The sequence below is a fragment of the Perca fluviatilis genome, chromosome 15, assembly GCF_010015445.1.
Source record: "Perca fluviatilis chromosome 15, GENO_Pfluv_1.0, whole genome shotgun sequence".
Lineage (NCBI taxonomy): Eukaryota > Metazoa > Chordata > Actinopteri > Perciformes > Percidae > Perca > Perca fluviatilis.
Window position 1 is genome coordinate 7,808,080 of NC_053126.1, and position 18,679 is coordinate 7,826,758.

The 18,679-nt window shown below is 41.5% G+C and overlaps 1 protein-coding gene across 4 annotated transcripts in view; it reads right to left on the reverse strand.

The window, feature by feature from the left end:
• LOC120574112 (voltage-dependent T-type calcium channel subunit alpha-1H-like) overlaps window positions 1-18,679 on the reverse strand; it is a 129,304-nt gene that overhangs the window by 68,501 nt on the left and 42,124 nt on the right. For all 4 annotated transcript variants that reach the window (XM_039824204.1, XM_039824205.1, XM_039824208.1 and 1 more), the window contains exons 3-4: window positions 1,630-1,741; window positions 621-754 (exon numbers count right to left, since the gene is read on the reverse strand). In XM_039824204.1, the coding sequence (XP_039680138.1) occupies window positions 621-754; window positions 1,630-1,741 (246 nt within the window). The remainder of the gene's footprint in view (window positions 1-620; window positions 755-1,629; window positions 1,742-18,679) is intronic.

The window sequence follows — 18,679 nt, forward strand, 5'->3', positions numbered from 1 at the left end:
ACAGCATACAGTACTCCTCCAGACTCCAAATTATTAGTCTAGGTTACTGATAGGTGCTTGTTAAGGCTGCTCATATTGGTAAATATTGTACTGAATATCTCTTATCTCTGAGGAAGTAGATCTTAACTGGCTGACTGTTTTCACACTGATGGCATGGAGCCATTAAAGACGCAATTTACAATATATGGGACGAATGCAGCGTTCTAGTGTGGTGACGCCTGATGTGGATATACGTCATACATCCACATCATTGCACTCTTATTCCGCTAGATGGGATGAAACAGAGAAAGAAGACACAGCACAACTACTGTATGTAAGTCATTTTGCCAATGACAGGATATTGTGAGGACAACCAGATATATAAACACACCCACAGGCATTAACACTTGCATCTGTATCATGTGTGTGAGCTACGGGTAGCCATATTTACTCCTCTGTCACAAAAACTGTGCGTATCTGTGCATGCTTCTTTCTCTGTGAAATCACATTTGTCTGATTGTTTACTTTGTGTTCTGCAAAATGTTATTTCATTCAAAGCAGACTGCTGTTGCCTAGCTGCAGATGACAGAGAAAATCGGGCAATTTGTGGCGATGGGCAAAATACATTACGGGATACTAACCCTGCCATGACGATGACGAAGTCAAGCTGGTTCCACTTGTCACCCAGGTAACAGTTGGAGCCAAAGATTCCCAGGGCCACCATCTTGATGACCATTTCCACAGCAAAGAAAGCAAAGATACAGTCGTCCAATACCTGAAGAAAGATGGCGAGGAAAACAAACACAAATAGAATTACGACAATAATAACAAGAGGAAATTACGTTCTTGCCAACAGAAAAAGGTCAGGTCCTTTTTAAGTTTCCTCATCAATTTGAAGTCGCATTTCCAAAGAAGTGTTGGAAGAGCCAGTGGAGGTGGTCTGAAAATAAATTCTTGTCTCCATTAATTAGATTCATTCCAGCAGGGAATAGCTCTGGCTTAGCATGGTTATGGCTGTGTCTCAATTAATTATAGTAGACATCTACTACAGCAAAAAAAGAACGTCTGCATTTGAATATAATGAGCCCATCTCAGTGTGCCAGGAATCAACATTGCACCACAGTATGAGCATGTTGAACCAAATGAGACAAGAAAAAGAATGAAAGAATTTTTCATTACTATTTGTTTCCCTTTTTTTTGTTATTGCACTTCCTGTCACATAACAGCAACTTAAAGCAAAAAAAATGCAATCTCTGGTGAAAAAGAATCAGGCTTATTTGCAATACATTAGTCTTATACGTGCTTTGCATTTTCCCCCATGAGTGATGTTACCTTTGGATTTTCCACATTACTGACTAATGCTGACTTTTAAAGCTGGTTAAGTAAATACCAAAACATGGCATATGACTTTACAGTGTGAAGCTTTTATGTAAAAGAACCTCAAACATGTCACCAAGGTAGCAGCACCTTGTCCCACGCCATTATTGCCGTATGGATACACTTGGAGTGTCCACATTGCACAGCCTTCTATAAAATCTGCCGTTATAGGTAGCACTGAGGTAAATGTCGTGTCATCAAGAGAAAGCGCACAGAAAGTGTAAGATAACGTGCTCATGGGCCCAGTTATAAGGGCGAAGGTGTTCCACTGACCTGTAGGATGCGGCACCACTCTGACTGACAGGTGACGTCTTCGCAGGGCTGGAACATCCCCAGAGTCACGCAGTTGAGCAGGATCACCAGCATGGATACATGCTCGAACCACGTGCAGGAAGAGGGTTAAGGCAAAAAAACACATAGGATGAGACTTGTTCTATATATAGCACTGTTCATTCCAGGGGAGATGCAATGGACTTCACAGAAAAGCAACAACTTAAACAATCAGATGGAGTTGAAAATGCGCAAAATGTTCTCAGTCTGCGTTTAAATGATGTTAGTAATGCATCATCATGGCTGGGGACGGCTTTTTCTGCTGTAACACCGCCTCCAATGCTCAGCACAGGTGCATTCAGGGCAGGCAGGTGCAAGCCACACACACAAACACAAGCAACACGGTCCAAACAGGCCTGTTGACCTGTTGCAGAGTGAGACAAGCAATGATGCTGAGAGCTATAGACCTTAAAAAAAGCAATGACAAAATGAGATATACAGTATAAGAGATACAGTATAAGCATACATACTGTAGGAAGTGCTAAAATCCCAGAAGAAAAAGATCAACCATGATCCAGCATAAGAGCATGTGAGTAAACAAACACCCCGCCAACACACTGGAGCCGGATGCCAATAAGAAGTTTTGGGCGAGTCTAATGCACATAATGGGTCTAATAATGACCCAGTGGGACTGGCTGTTAATCTGTTTACAGGCTTTTTCACAATTTCACAAATAAACACTTTAATGGCTCCATGTCTACTGTACATCCTGTTGTATCGTATTGATCAATGACAGGAAGTAAATCCCTGAGAAAAGATGTCTATCACATATAGGGATGGGGGATTCTATGAGCCTACACATGTGCGGCAATCCATTGCAAGATCTGAAAAGTATGAGAGTAAGTATGCATGCATGCTACTTTCTTGCCAGAAGGACGAGGCCCAATTTCAAGGGGTATGAAAATGTCCTGACCTCACTAAAACAGCACTTGTGAGTAATCTTTTGTTGATTTCCTTTTGCTTGTGTTATCCTTTCTGGACTCTCTATGAGATTATTTATGTAGGACAGAGTAGTAAGTTACACAGGCCACAGGCGACAGTGGGTTTTCTTTCTAATATTTCAATTTATTTTCTGTCCACATTATAAGAGCTTTGAGTAATATCCATCTATAAGGAATGGAGTCTAAACAGTTTGGCCATATTGGTGTCTCACAGCATAGAAATTTGATGGAGAGAGCTTTGATATGTCTGGGTTTGTCTTGGGTCTGTGCTTTGAGTGCCACAACATCGATTGGCAACAAAAATTGCACCCTTGTTTCTATCGACTAAATGAAAGATGACAAATCTGAAAAAAACCTTTTTAGCTCCAAAATCCTAACTTTCATCTTAACCTATTTTTTTTTCTTCTCTTCAAAACCAACCAAAATAAATCTAGTACAGATGCCCTGTACAGCCAGACAAACACATAGAATGGATCAGTGTAGTTACACTCACACTGTCAACAAATTCATAAATCCATTGTAGCATAATGCAATACCATAAATCAAACCAGTCTATAAAAGTTAACCAATAAAATATATGGGCAGAATATCACTGTGCATCTCCAGCTACAATACAATCAGCAGATGTCCCTTTATCATAATGATAATAAAAAATACACACCAAGTAATCAAGGAGTACGAAGAGAGCACGAGTGAGAGGCAGAGAGATCGGAGAAGGTAAAAACGATGGGAACAATAGCAGGAAATAGCTTTAAATCATGTCTCCTCAACTAAAAGAAAAGGCACTGATGCTGCTGTTTTTCTACTTAAGTTTGGCGTATGTCCCAGAAAAACACACACACATACACACACACACACACATACACACACACACACAGACACATACACACAGTGATCTGGTGTGTGCTCCGAGTTGCAGTATAGAAGCATTCCCAGGGTGAAGTACAGTACTGTTCTAATTAGAAAGGGAGTTGAAGCAGAAAACAAATGGTGACCACTGTCTTCTACATTATTCACACACACACACGCACACACAGTATACATTGTAGGCAAATTAACACACAAGGACTATCGGGTCTCACTGCTGTGTTCAGGGGCCAAGACAGAAGTTTGTATCAGCAAAAAACTTTTTTTTTCTTCCAGTGACTGTTAAGAGGAAGAGGTAATTGTGGTCTCCTATAGTCACGGCTGTACCCTTTAATTTATGCTTTTCCAGTCTCATGTACAGAATACTAAGCTTACTGTAGATGTCACAAGGCGATGAAAGTGCACAGCACACAATCTTAATATTGAACTTTTGAGACTAAACATGTCTATACCTAACCTGACTCCGCCAGATGGATTGCTTCGCATTTGCTCGGCATATCCATCTGGGAACTTTCCGTTGGAGAACTTTTGGGAAGGGGCGAAAATACTTGTTAGCTGATTGGATGAACCATCTGTCTATCACCTTTGTTGGTGATAGACGGGCCAAATCAACCAATCAGATCCACGAAGCGTATGAAAATACAACCACAAGCCCGCCCCTGCTGCTGCAGGCAAAGCATAGATCGTTAGCTCCTGCAAGCAAGCAACATGTCGGTAAAGGATATTTGCCGTTTGTGTAACGAGAATTTAGGAATAAAAGGCACCCTTTCAGGTTCCTGGACCATATTCCAAAAGAAGGATCCAAGAGAAAAAAAGCATTAGCGAGTGGCTAACAGAATTGGGGCTACCGCTGTCTGAAAATACTGGTTAGCTGATTGGATAAACCATCTGTCTATCACCACCTAACCCACCTCAAAACCAACGCTGATTGGCCCGGTCGTTTGGCTAACGGCTCCAAATTTTCTCTATCTCAAGATGCCAGACTGATCTGCGAGTGGAAAACTGGAGCTCGCGACATCAGGACGGTCTCACGAGGCTAGTCTATACCAAGGAAACCACAAGAAATCCATGAGACTTTGTGATCAGTAATGGACATAAAAAAAGAGAGTATATTATGTCATGTACTGTACAATGTCATGCAACCACACATTGAAAATGCAATTTAACATGTTACACAAACAATGTCTTGTTTACAATTTTTCAATTTGACACTTACATACATGTATTTCATACATACTGTATAAAGTAGAAGAAAATAATCCTCTTTGTCAGTAAATTTAGCGTTAGCTCATCCTAAGAAAAATTAAAAATGTATACAAATAAATAAATAAATAATCAAGAAGACTAAATACATATAAAATACTGTATAAGGGAAGAAAGTTTTGTACACACCACTTTCAGGGTAATTGGGGTTTATGTGCAATTCTAAGGGGGAATATAGAACAAAGACTGTGTCAAAGAGGACTCTCATCTGAACACATACATAAGGCTTTCTACACCCTATGGGTTTAAGAGAAGATGTTGATACAACCATCGGGATATGCTGGAGTGGGTTTGAGCGTATGGATTATATCAACTGTAGAGACTGAAATCAAATGTTTATGTCCTTGTTCATTTTAACATAATCTCTGGACAGGGAATAATAACAGAAAAGAGCCCTTTAAATAGCAATTGGTTAAATAGTTGAATCAGTCTGAAGTGGCAGCCCACAAGCAATTTCCTAAGTATGCATTTTACATTTTATAAAACATTTTAAAATAGCCTATTCTCTTTGCTCTGCTCCCTACAACAAACCATTTGTATGATGGCCCATTTGCAAGTCTGACAGAGGATTTCCTGAGCCCTGGCTGCCACCACTCACCTGTGTCACACCGCTTAATTAACCAAACCTGACAAGTGTGCAATGTGCTCTGCCAAAATGCCATGTCTTTATTCTCCCTGCTGACAAAGGCTTCCCTCTGCCCACTGTCAGGGCAGTTGAAGATATGGATATCCTTAAATATCAGACATGTAGATCAATTAAAACCTAACTGAACCTTGTCTAACCAGGGCTGCAATGCCCATCTGAGTATGAAACTCTCATAGTCCCACATACTCACTGGTGGTGGTGATGGCGCAGTGGATATAACACATGCCTTTGGTGTGGGAGACCTGGATTCGATTCCCACTGCAATATATCAACCAATGTGTCCCTAAGCAAGACACTTAACCCCTAGTTGCTCCAGAGGCGTGCAACCTCTGATACTGTATATAGCAATTGTAAGTCGCTTTGGATAAAAACGTCAGCTAAATGACATGTAATGTAATGAAATGTACTCACACTATACTTACAGTATATGCATATCTCCAGTTTCTAATATTGTGATACTGAGGGAAGCCGGGTCTGCTATATTTCTGGAACGAACTGTCTTTGCCAATGTGCAAAGCTCCCACTGCTATGATATGCGGCAGCTGAATATTCAAGTTAACAGAAGCAGTGCTACTGTGGGAGGCAGAAAGAATGCAGCTTATCCTCTGGAGACACATTCAAAAAAGGAATGAGAGGGAGAAATAAACAAGGGGGCATCTGAGTAGTTAACGCTATAGATGGTACAGTATGAAAAACTGAACTGATTTGTGGCAGGCAGATATGAGTGGTAAGTTAAAGGCAGTCCAGTTCAGTGGCCGTGTTCAGTCACACAGGGAGCGTTGCATTTTATTCAGTAATTCAGCGGAGGCAACAACAGCTCTCAGGTTTTTTGATTACAACTGTTGCTAGTGTTGGACAGTATACATGTATTTACCCAGTCTACAAATGAGGTTGACGTGTATGTAGCCATCACAGCATGTAAAACATGTGTTGTTGTGCCCTGGGGGGAGTGGCAATATTACAATGTCGATAACATTGAGTTGAGTTGCAATTGTGTTGTTGTAAGTATTAATATAAAGAGGAAAAAAATCACATTGACAAGGCCATGGGCCAGTCTCTCACTATACAAACACACACATGCACTAAGTCAAGCGACGTAAGGTCGATCCCTCCTTCAGAGATGAAAGATTCAGTAATCTGTGGCAGAATTAAAATGAGAGCTTTGAATATTCAGAGAATCTCTCTCTTTCTCCCTCGTGTTGCTCTGTGCCCCCCCTGTGCTCTGCTTTCTCTAAGTCCTCTTTAATCTCCACAGTCAACACCTCCTGAGCCCCCTTCTGTCTTCAGCTCTCCCACACACACACACACACACACACACACACAAACACACACACGCACGCACATGAATGCGTGCACAGAAACACACAAGCATTAATGTGTAAGTCCTCAAAGTCTACCAGGCTTTCGCTGCAAAGCGAGCTTAGAACACACACTGATTGTCAGTTAACGGAAAACAACAGAGATCCTGGTGTTTTTCAAATTTTGTTTGGCTTCTGCCTTTCAAACACAAGCTCAAATTCAGAAGAATAGTTATGTTTTTCCTATGTTGCTGTGAGCTAGATCAAATATACTGTACATTTGTTGGATTTCCTCCTCTGGCAGTGAGACAGCCAGGCCTGGCACACAACGCTGCTGGTCTCGTTGAGGTCGATTTATGCCTAAGCACCCTGCGCAAATCAAATGAGGTCTGTGTTGTATCACACTAAAGGTGAGGGATTGTGGGTTTTCAGGGTATAAGTATAGCACTGGGCGAGTTTAATGTTACCGTCTATCACCTGTCCATATAACACAGCCCCATCCGCACTAAAAATCACTTCTGACCCAGTTTGGGTCAATATACTAGCTCTAGTCTATATCGACGACGTTTGGTTTACGGAATTGTTGCGGCGCGGCCGGAGGTTCCACCCGATGTCCCTCATTTTCGGCCGGATGTCCCACACCTTCCGATTTCTTTGTGTTGACATTCTAAACTCCAGTCGATTCAGCAAACATCTTCCAAGCTAGAACCCACAATCAAATTGTATTTATCTTTTTTGTTGAGTAAAATTCTCATCACACACTCGACAGCCATTTTAATTCCAGAGCTTGCCTCCCTACGTGCACATGTTCCACCAAAACAAGTTCCTTCCCGAGGCTACTGTATTTTGCAGAGGCACTGTACCTGCGTCTGGTGCTTAGCACCTCCCAAGACAATTGTGATTGGTTTAAAGAAATGCCAATAAACCAGAGCACATTTTCATATATCCCAGAATGCTGTGTGGACTAGCCAGACCCTCCTCCGCAGTGCTGTGGAGAAAGATCAGGCCATACGAGTCTAATATAGCTCAGATGCAATATTAGCAGTGTTAGTGCTATTTTCTTTACTATGGTTATTTTGACCCAGTGTAAACAGTGTTTTGTTAGTTGTACAAAACAATGTGCATAAGGACAAATCAGTAACAGTGACATCTTTAAGTATGGCTAAATAATCCAACAGTAATATAAAAAAACACTATACAGGATCAAAACAACCCATTGTCTTTGTTAACACAAATAAAAATAAACCTTTGCATTGTCTTCTTGGAAACAAGATGTTAATGAACCAGAGTAACTTGTGGTACTTACTTATGTATTCATCTAAAGGAATGTGACTTTTATTTGTGAAGAAGATACAAGAAGTTCAGCCTCCTTTATTTGTCACAGATTTTAGTGAGTGCCAAAACAACGTTGTACTGACTTATTTTATGGTTCTATCAATATCTCATCCTCCATTATAATGTTCTATCTATGGGCACACAATCTGTGTAGAGGATGATGGAACGCTTGCAAAAAGACATATATGGAGCATTAATTACATTCATTCGTGACTGTATATTGGGCACTGAATGACTCAGTGTTTATCTTCAGCATCTGCTGTGCAAATATGTAACAATACAAGCCTCCAGAGGTAAACAAGACACAAATATCACAATGCAATATTAGGGATTTGTAAGAGGCTGTTAAATTTGTACCACACTCTGTCATAGCAAAGTCTCACACCTACAGGGACTGTGATAACACGTACACACGTTCACCAAGTGAAAACACACACACACACACACGCACACGCGTGCATACACACACACACACACACACACACACACACACACACACACACACACACACACACACACACACACACACACACACACACACAAATGCATAGTGCTTGTATACATGAGTACACTCAGGGTGAAGCATGGTTTGCAGGTTGTGTTTTCCCTTTTTTCTCCAATTGGATGTGAAAATCACAGTTTAGCATTGTGCGTGCACAGGCATGCGCACACACGCATATTTGGACACAAGCGGCTGCTGATGCAAGACAACAACAACTCAACATGACCTCTTAGGCATACACGAACAAGCATGAATCCACTGGAGAGGTCTCACAGCACACACCAAAGTCAAGCCCACTCCACACACTGCATACACAGTGTCAAGCCCACTCCAGTTGAGCTGTCAGGTCGGTGGCGTTGCACAGAGAGAGAGAGAGAGCGCAGGTGGGGAAGAAGGGCGCAGTAAACAACAAAGGAGCACTCAAGCACTACTGTATAGGCAAAGAATTGCCCTGTTGTCTCAGCAGTCAGTGCACAAAATGATAAAAAACACACGTTGGTTTCATTACATTTAGAGCACATTATCAGTGTTTCTTTACCTGTTTCCATCTCTTTCTTCCCCTGTTACAACTTCCTCCCTCCTTTGTATTCACCTCCCCTACCCTGTTTCTCGCTCCTTCCCTCCTCACAGTGTTCTCTATCTGTCTATATGCGTTACAGAGGAGCTACAGTGTTAAGTCTCAGCACACAAGCAGAACTTATCTCTATCTGCTCCATGGCTTAGTGCTCTTTGTTCTGTGATAAAACTACAAATTTAGCCTGTGCCCATCTGGTTAGCAGCCCTTAAACTATCTTTTGCTTCAGCATTAGGAAAAGTTTATTGTCTGACTACATTTTTACGCAACAATACAAGTTTGATTTCGAAGAGTAAGCGCTCAAAGAAACTGTTGGCACGTCCTTCATTTCATTATTTTGTACGACAGTAAGCCAGGCAGCGAGTACAATTTCTCTGGGGGAATCAAGCTTGAACATGTTCTGTGCAGATGTCAATGGTCACAGTTAGTAGTCACAATTAACAGATCCATGTGGCTGCATGAAGCCTATTGGTTGTCACTCTCCTGTGTCAGGTGAAATTCCTCAGTCAAGCGGATGAATTTCAACCTGTCTGTTTAGCTTTGTTTGCCTCATCCCACTGAATTTGAAGCTAAAGGAGAGGTAATGTGCAGTGCAGGAATATTAACCTCAACCCCACTGAAAACAAGGTTAACTCTTCCTTTTTTCCTCCCTCTATCCCCCTCCTCAACATCCTTTTTTCTCATTCCTCCCTCCTTCCTCAGTTCCTTGACCCTCACCTTCACCCCTTTTCACTCTCTTTTCCCTGCACTGCCACCTTCATTTCTTAGCCTTTCACCTCCCTCTCTTTATCTTAGCATCCACCTCTAGGTAAATATTCTTCCATCCTCTTTTGCAATCCATTTCTCTGAACCGCCCCCCCCCCTCCTTGGTTTTCATGCTCCAGTCCATCCCTCTTTCATTAGAGGAGAGCAAACTCAATTCCATCAGATGTAATAACCTAATCACACTCACTACTCATCAGCAGGGCAGCACTGGGTGTGTGTGTGTCTGTGTGTGTGTGTGTGTGTGTGTGTGTGTGTGGCATAGAGTCAATATGAAAACCTGTGTGTGTGTGTGTGTGTGTGCGCGCGCACGTGTATACATTTGTGCTGCCTGTTATGATTTGCAAACCCATTTCAGTTGCAGTGTCCTTTGTCCTTTCTATATATGCTTTCTATATTATTATGATGTGCCAGGTGGCATTATAAAACCTGCCTGACAACTCATGGGGGGGGTGGGGGTTGGTGAAAGAAGCACAAAGACCCAACAGAAACAGAGTTTCTTAGCCTGCTTGTTAGGTTTGGGCTAAAATAACCCTGTCTCCTGCTACAAATCAGCACTGACCTCTTTAATATTCATCAACGATCCACACTCTTTCCCTAACCTTAACCGAGTGCTTTTAGCTGCCTAAACCATGCAAACATGAATCATACTTTACGTTTTTATTTATTTATTTTTTGTTACAAGGGAAAATACACTTGTCTACGCGGATAAGTTCAGTAATAGCATTTTGTGCTTGCAGTGAACAGTGTGCAAATGCGTTCAATATAAATGTTTTCTCAATATGTTAATCAAAACTATTTAGGGATTATGTGTCCTGAAAAACATAATTGCTAAAGCACATTAGGCAATTTGAAATGGCTATTGCAAACCCGGAACCACCTGGATAAACGACTTATTACACTATCAATGTATATAATCACATTTTGGAGAATGCACCATACTACTTGTAAAGCAGTATTCAAGTCAATTTTATTACACAACTATATATCCTTAGACCCTCCTTAGATAATATGAGACATAAAATGACAATATTAGGTACATAGATAAAACGTAAACATACATGGAGTGGATCACTCTGTCATATTATGATACGTCAAATGACTACATTAGAATTTTCCCAGTCTTACATAACTTTGTAGATATGTTGCTAAAATTTTGGCTTAGTGTCTTTATTAATATTTAATTTCAGAAGAATCTTCAAACAATTTGTAATATCTTGATTTCATATATAACATATCCGTATTTGCCAGTAAATAAAATGTCTGTATTTGTAGTATCATGTCTCACTTGTAGGCACTGTTCAAACACCTTTGAATGATTTGCTGGTGAGCAAATCTCAGAGGTACTCATTTGTGTTTCAACCATGTAGCAGCCATCAAGAGCACTGCTGGGTTTAGAGCTTCTCCAACTGCTGGCATCGCCCTACAGACCACCCGAGGCCGTTTGTCCTCCTTCCTTCATCACTCTGTTCACTGTTAATGAGCTCTGTTCCCCCTCTGCTGTCCTTTTTTACCCTCTGCCGCTCATCTCAAAACTTTGTCGTGAATCTCTGCTCCGAGCAAAATCTGCTCTTCTTCCCCGTCAAGTTTGTCTCCTGCTCCCTTTTTCTCTCTCTCTCTCATCTCTCTCCTAACTCATCCGTTTTCTCCATCTCTGTTTCTCCTCCTCTTCGCATGCTAGTGATCTGTCGATGTGGCAGTGAAGTCCTTCCAATCCAGATTCCAAGCCATGTTTGATTGGGATGATTGTTCATTTATTTCACCATCTGCCACAGAAAACTGATGCGCACACACGCTCTCTCTACCATTACCTCAAACTCAAAAACAACTCCCCCCTGCTGTGATCACTACTTTAAGGACTTTGCCAACAGAATGACTAGTTGGCGTATGTCACACTGCGTGTGTGTGTGTGTGTGCGCGTGTGTAAACTCCAGATCGGCTCATCTCAATGAGGTCCCTGAAGACGGCACGATTCAGAAACAGAAACTCATAAATCAGCCTGTCCCTAAACTCGCTCCTCCTCATTCCCTCTTTCATCTCTCCATCCCTGCATCTCTCCATCCCTCCTCCAACACCCTGGAGAGGAGGCTGAGGCAGCAGTGACGCAGTTACACCAGGATTCCCTCTTTCGTCTTTTCGTTATAGTCTCTCTGCTGCATGCTCTTTCATCTCCCACTTAATTCCACTGCCTTTTTAATCTTCTACGTCGATGCCACATTTTGCCACGGTAAAATGTTTTTTCTGAGCAACTTTACATCAACTACCAGTAGTCGATCATATTAAATGCTATTCTATTCCTCTCTGAGGTCTATTTCAGCTATTTCTGCAGCGTTGCAACGTGCAGATGATGTACTGGACTGAAATATTCCTGACATACAACACACCTGAACACAAGGCATCCCCAAGGTGAGATTCTCTTTCCTCTGGCATCTGTCCCATCATGTGCAGCGGGGAGGAGGGAGAAAGATACAGAGAGACCTAAATAGAGCAGCTGCATCTGGTGGAGCCTGGCCTTAAATCTGTTTACACACACACACACACACACACACACGCGGGTTAACTTACATGCCTGACATGTTTTAACCATTCAGCACGACCTTGAGGTATTGGCTTCTCTACCTTTGTTAGCGTCGTACCACAGACACTCACACACAAACATTAGAGCCGTACCGCACAGACACTCACACACAAACATTAGAGTTGTACCACACAGACACTCAGACACAAACATTAGCGCAGTACCGCACAGACACTCACACACAAACATTAGAGCCGTACCACACAGAAACTCACACACAAACATTAGCGCAGTACCACACAGACACTCACACACAAACATTAGAGCCGTACCACACAGACACTCACACACAAACATTAGCGCCGTACCACACAGACACTCACACACAAACATTAGCGCAGTACCACACAGACACTCACACACAAACATTAGCACCGTACCACACAGACACTCACACACAAACATTAGCGCCGTACCACACAGACACTCACACACAAACATTAGCGCCGTACCACACAGACACTCACACACAAACATTAGCGCCGTACCACACAGACACTCACACACAAACATTAGCGCAGTACCACACAGACACTCACACACAAACATTAGAGCCGTACCACTCAGACACTCACACACAAACATTAGAGCCGTACCACTCAGACACTCACACACAAACATTAGAGCCGTACCACTCAGACACTCACACACAAACATTAGCGCAGTACCACTCAGACACTCACACACAAACATTAGAGCCCTACCACACAGACAATGACACACAAACATTAGAGCCGTACCGCACAGACACTCACACAAACATTGGCAAGTTTATATCACCTCTCGCTTAAAGATAACGCTGGTGATATTCTATATTTTTCTTATCATAAAAAAAAGACCAAAACTAACTACATTTGACTAAGTAAATCTGTCTGTGTAGCCAAGGCCTGACTGATCTGTGCCATAGAGCTCAACTTTTGCCCCAAAACTATTAAAAACACATTAATGAGTGGCTGCAATTGCAATAAACATGGGCACTGTAGTACTTAAAGCGATACACTACTGTATGAAATAATCAGAGTTAAGATTTACGTCTTCAGTAGGAACTAATGGGTTTGGGGTGAGAAAAAGTCTTTTGATGGAACTATTTGACAGCAAGAAAATTGTTGCACAAACGATGTGTGTAAATGGATTGTTGTCGACCTGTGTACATTATATTGTTGATGTATCTTAATTCTGACAACATGCGTACCGTAGAAGACTGTCAGACATGAACGTCCTGATTACAGCGATTAGGAGGGCCACTTTTATCATGCATGGTATTCTCTAACGGTCTCTCTGACACAGTTTCGACAGGATTCTGGTTGCTTAGTAACCGCCCGCAGTCCAAGGATTCCAGAGAAGTGTCCACCGAGAGAAAGAGAGGAGAGTTGAGGACAGGAAGGTAGAGTGTTTTAGTGTCTTTTGTCTGCATTTTGGCGACCGTGTTTACATTTTTCTTTAATTGTTTCCTCTTTATTTTCACAGTCTATCCCTCCCTCCCTTCCCACCGTCTCTCTCCTCCTCCTCCTCCTCCTCTCCCTCAGCTAGTCTCACGCTCCATATTGTCAAGGGAGAGCGGGATAAAAAAGATCACCTCCCTCTCGTTTCCCAGCTTTTTACCCTTATTTTCTCTCCGCTTTTCCGCCTCTGCATGCCAAATACACATCACCAATACATGCCATATAATTCAAGTATAATCCATTACATATGAGTTATCTCCTCAAATACATACAAACACTGTAAGCCCCTCTCCAAATGTATTAATCTATTAATCCTGTTAAACTGTTATGTTCAACTTCCTGAGGATCAGTTATCCTCCTAACAAATTGCACAAAGGCCGGCCAATTCTTAATATACTGAAAAACGAGCTCCTTCATTTGTCCAGTTAATGTGCGGCACTGTTTCAGAGCTCTGGTCAAGTGTTTGTTTCGGATGTTCATGTCTCCTCAGAGGACCGGAGTGCTGACCCCACAGTATCATTTTTAGGGCTTCAGTGTGTTTTATAGATCAGTCGTGCTGACTGCTTCACTGCTTGCCGGTTTGCACGGGCAAATATGTAGTAGAGACAGAGCCGGTGGCTGGGAGGGAAGGAGAGGACTAGACAAAGAGTTTGACTGTATTAGCAGATTTAGGAAGAATTTAGGATTAGATATTAAACTCTAAGACAACCCAATGACAGTGAAGATAAAGCTATCCAAAACTAAAGACATAACTTTATGTAGCCCAATCAACTGCATATCTAAACGATATACTGTAGCAGCAAAATGGAAAGATACACATTTTAAATCGGCCATGTGTGACCACACATTTAAGCACTGGGTGGCCAAAGGAGTTACTGCATTGGGAACATAAGAAATGTTAATTAGCATGGAGAAACTGTTACTACACAATTCAATTATATTACTATTACTTGGGGAAGTATGATTATTTTATTTTTTTTATAAATATCAACACTTGAGGGATTAATGCAAGAAAGAGACTGAATTGAATTAATTTTGTGACGGACAGAAAAGAGAAATATCAAATCGTGAACGAAGAAATATGTGTAAAGCAGAATATTTGAAATATGTGGTCTTTTCTAGGAAATGTATGCAGGGGCAGCACAATGTTTATTTTTGAATTAACTGCAAAAAAATGGAACAGTGAACTACTGTAGTCATACAGTACCTACTGTACATAAAAGGAATCAATGGCAGCGAATGCAAAGGTCATTGCAAGTGCATGGCGGCAGGGTTTTCTATAGTTCTGCAGGACATTCTGCATTCAGTGAAAACGCTATGACAAACACCAGGACGCCAAACTGGCTTTAAGAGACTGGCATGACAGTAATGTCAGAAGTGCCTCATGACTTGTATTACGTTGCTCTGTCTCAAAGATTACAGTGCTATACTTCACTGTATTACACGTCTCCCATGATGCATCTGTCCTGGATGACTACTTTTAAATTCAGTCGTTGCTATTTATCTAAATTTCTTTAGTTTATTTCTCAAGATAGAGCAATGGGACAACATGCAGGTAACAAAAAAATACAGTTCCCATAACAGAAAGGTCAAAGCCTATTGGTTGTATTTCTATCTTCCACCAGATGGCCATATGCCCTGCCCTGCCTGGCAGCATATGGACATCTGGACCCAAACCAAGGCATGAGCTGCGCGCAAACACATGCCCACACACACACTTACATATGCTTACACATGTATATGCAAATTAACATGCATGTAAAGCCAAACATTTTAACATTCATACCTAAACATCTTAAAATGCACAACATATGGACCCATGAGTAAAAACAAACAAACATTCCAGGTATCGAAGCCACACAAAACACACACCTCTACAACATCCAAATTAGTCGGACATTCTGCGTGAAAAATCTGTATGTTGTTGAGAATGTGTGTACACCTCTGTGTGTGCACGTCTTGTCTTTATCTATGCAAGCTCTCCATATGAGCCTACGTCTGCGTCTACCAGTGTGTGTGGGTGACCATGCATGTGAGTGTGTAGCCATGTGTGAGCGGTGAGTCTTGGCAGCTTTCTGTATGAGCTCACCTGATCCACTAGCAGCCTACAGCCTCTAATGGCCGGGCACATTACCTTCACGGCTAACTATTATATAAGCCCCCCCTTCCAGGTTTATTTCTAGCTCCCTTCTGTGCTGTGTTACTGCTGGAGATAATCACTGTGGGACATTATACAGCAAATTAGTATTAGCTACATGTTTGGCTAGCAGCCAATGCTTTTATGTAAAATTACTTTTCAAAAAAAGGGGGCAGAAAGTCCAGTGTGTTGCTCAAGCTAATGCCGAGCCTTACTTTGTCTCCAGCCATTTCTCTTTTCTTTTTCACACAATAATCATGTATCACAAAATCTGCTCACTTGTTTGACTGCAGAGCCGCGAATATACTTAAACCCTAGTGGTTTAATGGAAATTAAAAGCAATAAAAGCATTAGTATTTAAGCATACGGACAATGACTGACAATGACTGCGCTACAGCCTTCAAGATAGAAGGAAGAAAGAAAGAAGGTTTGATAATATTTTGTGTCTATTTTCAGCTAATTAAGTGAAAAGAAGTTAACAGAAGTCTGATAGAAAATCAAGGGAAATATTGTACGGTGAAATAGAGCTGGAAATAATAAGTCAATGAATCAAGTTTCGATCATCAGAAAAATAATGGCAACTATTTAGATAATCAATTAATCTTTTAGTCATTTTTCAAGCAGAAATAGTGAAACAATTCCAGTATTCTCTGATTCAAGCGGATGTCGTGCCTTTCTTTGGCATATATCATCGTTTCATAGAGTAAACAATTATCTTATATTTGAAAATCGTTATCTGCAGATTAATTATAATAATAAAAGAGTGAGGCACGTCACGTGTGTGTATACAGCAGTGCAGCTCGAGTTGACTGCCTGAACTAACGGCATTAACGGCAAGAGACTCACTTTTCCTTTCAGCCAGTGTGGGAATCAACCATGCATACTTCTGGACAGAATTCCACCAGGACGGGCGCCTGGATAGCTCACCTTGTAGAGGGCACCCCCGTGTATAGAGGTTTACTCCTCGACGCAGCGGCCGCGGGTTTGACTCCGACCTGCGGCCCTTTGCTTCATGTCATTCCCCCTCTATCTCTATCTCTCTCCCCCTTCATGTCTTCAGCTGTCCTATACAAATAAAGGCCTAAAATGGCCAAAAAAAAATCTTTAAAAAAAAAGAAATTCCACGAGGACTTCTTCTTGGACCAGGACACCCTGGTACCTAATGCTAGTAATAAAGTATACAGCTGTCTGTTAGTAAAGTTTTCAGTTGTCTGAAATGAGTGCTACATTACTGCGTACTGCCACTTTCTAATGAATGTAGATACATGTACGCATGACGATGATAACGCCAAGTACTTCTCAACCAAGGAGGCAAAAAGGCAGCTGTGTGAGCAATATACATACAATACAATATGTGGTCGACTCCAGTCAAAAAGCTGCTGCATACAACGGCCTGTTCAGACCCTGACATGTAGTGGTTGATTAATTTCTTCACATGAACTATTAGTGTTTTATATTATTACGCACGGCAGGAGGACCGGCTCGGTAGGTCGGGGCTGAACTACAGACGGTCCAGCAGGTGGAAAAGGTCAGAACATTTAACAAACTGGGAACAATAATCCATCCATGCACACCCACTCCACGACCTGAAGGTGATTAACAGCAGCACCTTCAGTCAGAGACTGATTGCACCAATGTGCATGTCTGAGAGATACAGGAAGTCCTTCTTACTTAAGGTTTTATAATGCACAGAAATAACTATGCACTTATGGTAGTAGTATTTATTTATTGTATTATATAATAATAAAGGATCTATCTATCTATTTGTATCCTCAAAGTATTATTACTTATTGTGGGCCATGTGTGCACCCAAATGATGCTGGATTCAAGTTTAAGCATCTTCTTTATTCCAGTTAAAGCGCTGGTTGTAATGCCTCTCGAAAAGCAAGTTACCAGTTCTCAATGAATAAAAACAGTGTATATTTGCACAGTAGTTTAGCAGATATAACGTAGGGCTTCTGCAACACCTGTAATTTAAACTCACTTATGCATTAAAAAAAAAGGTATATCACTGAAATAAAGCATCCCCTACTGACTACTGCACAATCATTAACAAACTGATCGATTTTCAATAAGCTGATGGTGTTAAAAAAAAAACACAAATCCAATTCTGAGCAGACATTTGGCTGAAATCGATTAGCAACGCAAATTTAGTCAAAGAAAGTAAATACCAAATAACAAGAAGCTATTAAAAAGTGCCAGAGTCTGAGTGCAGTATCGAGTTCTGGCAATCGCTTCATAGACATTAGGACGAAGACACTGAGTAGGACAATAAACAAAGAACAGGACTCTGCTCTGGCCATTAAAAGCACAATGCCAGTCACAAACAGTTTATTTAGTTCAGATAGTCATTCTCATTTTGTTCTGGGTGCTCAATTGGACGCGACTGTGTGCCAGATCAGTGTCTGTGTGTGTGTGTGTGTGTGTGTGTGTGTGTGTGTGTGTGTGTGTTTGTGTGTGTGTGTGTGTGTGTGTGTGTGTGTGTGTGTGTGTGTGTGTGTGTGTGTGTGCGTGTATGTGTGTGTGTGTGTGTGTGTTTACGCCCCATATGTGTGCACCTTCACCTTCACCTCTCCTTTAACAACTGGAGATCCTTCTCAGGCTTAATGAGGTCCGTTTCATCACAAGCACATGGAAAGGCTTATTTC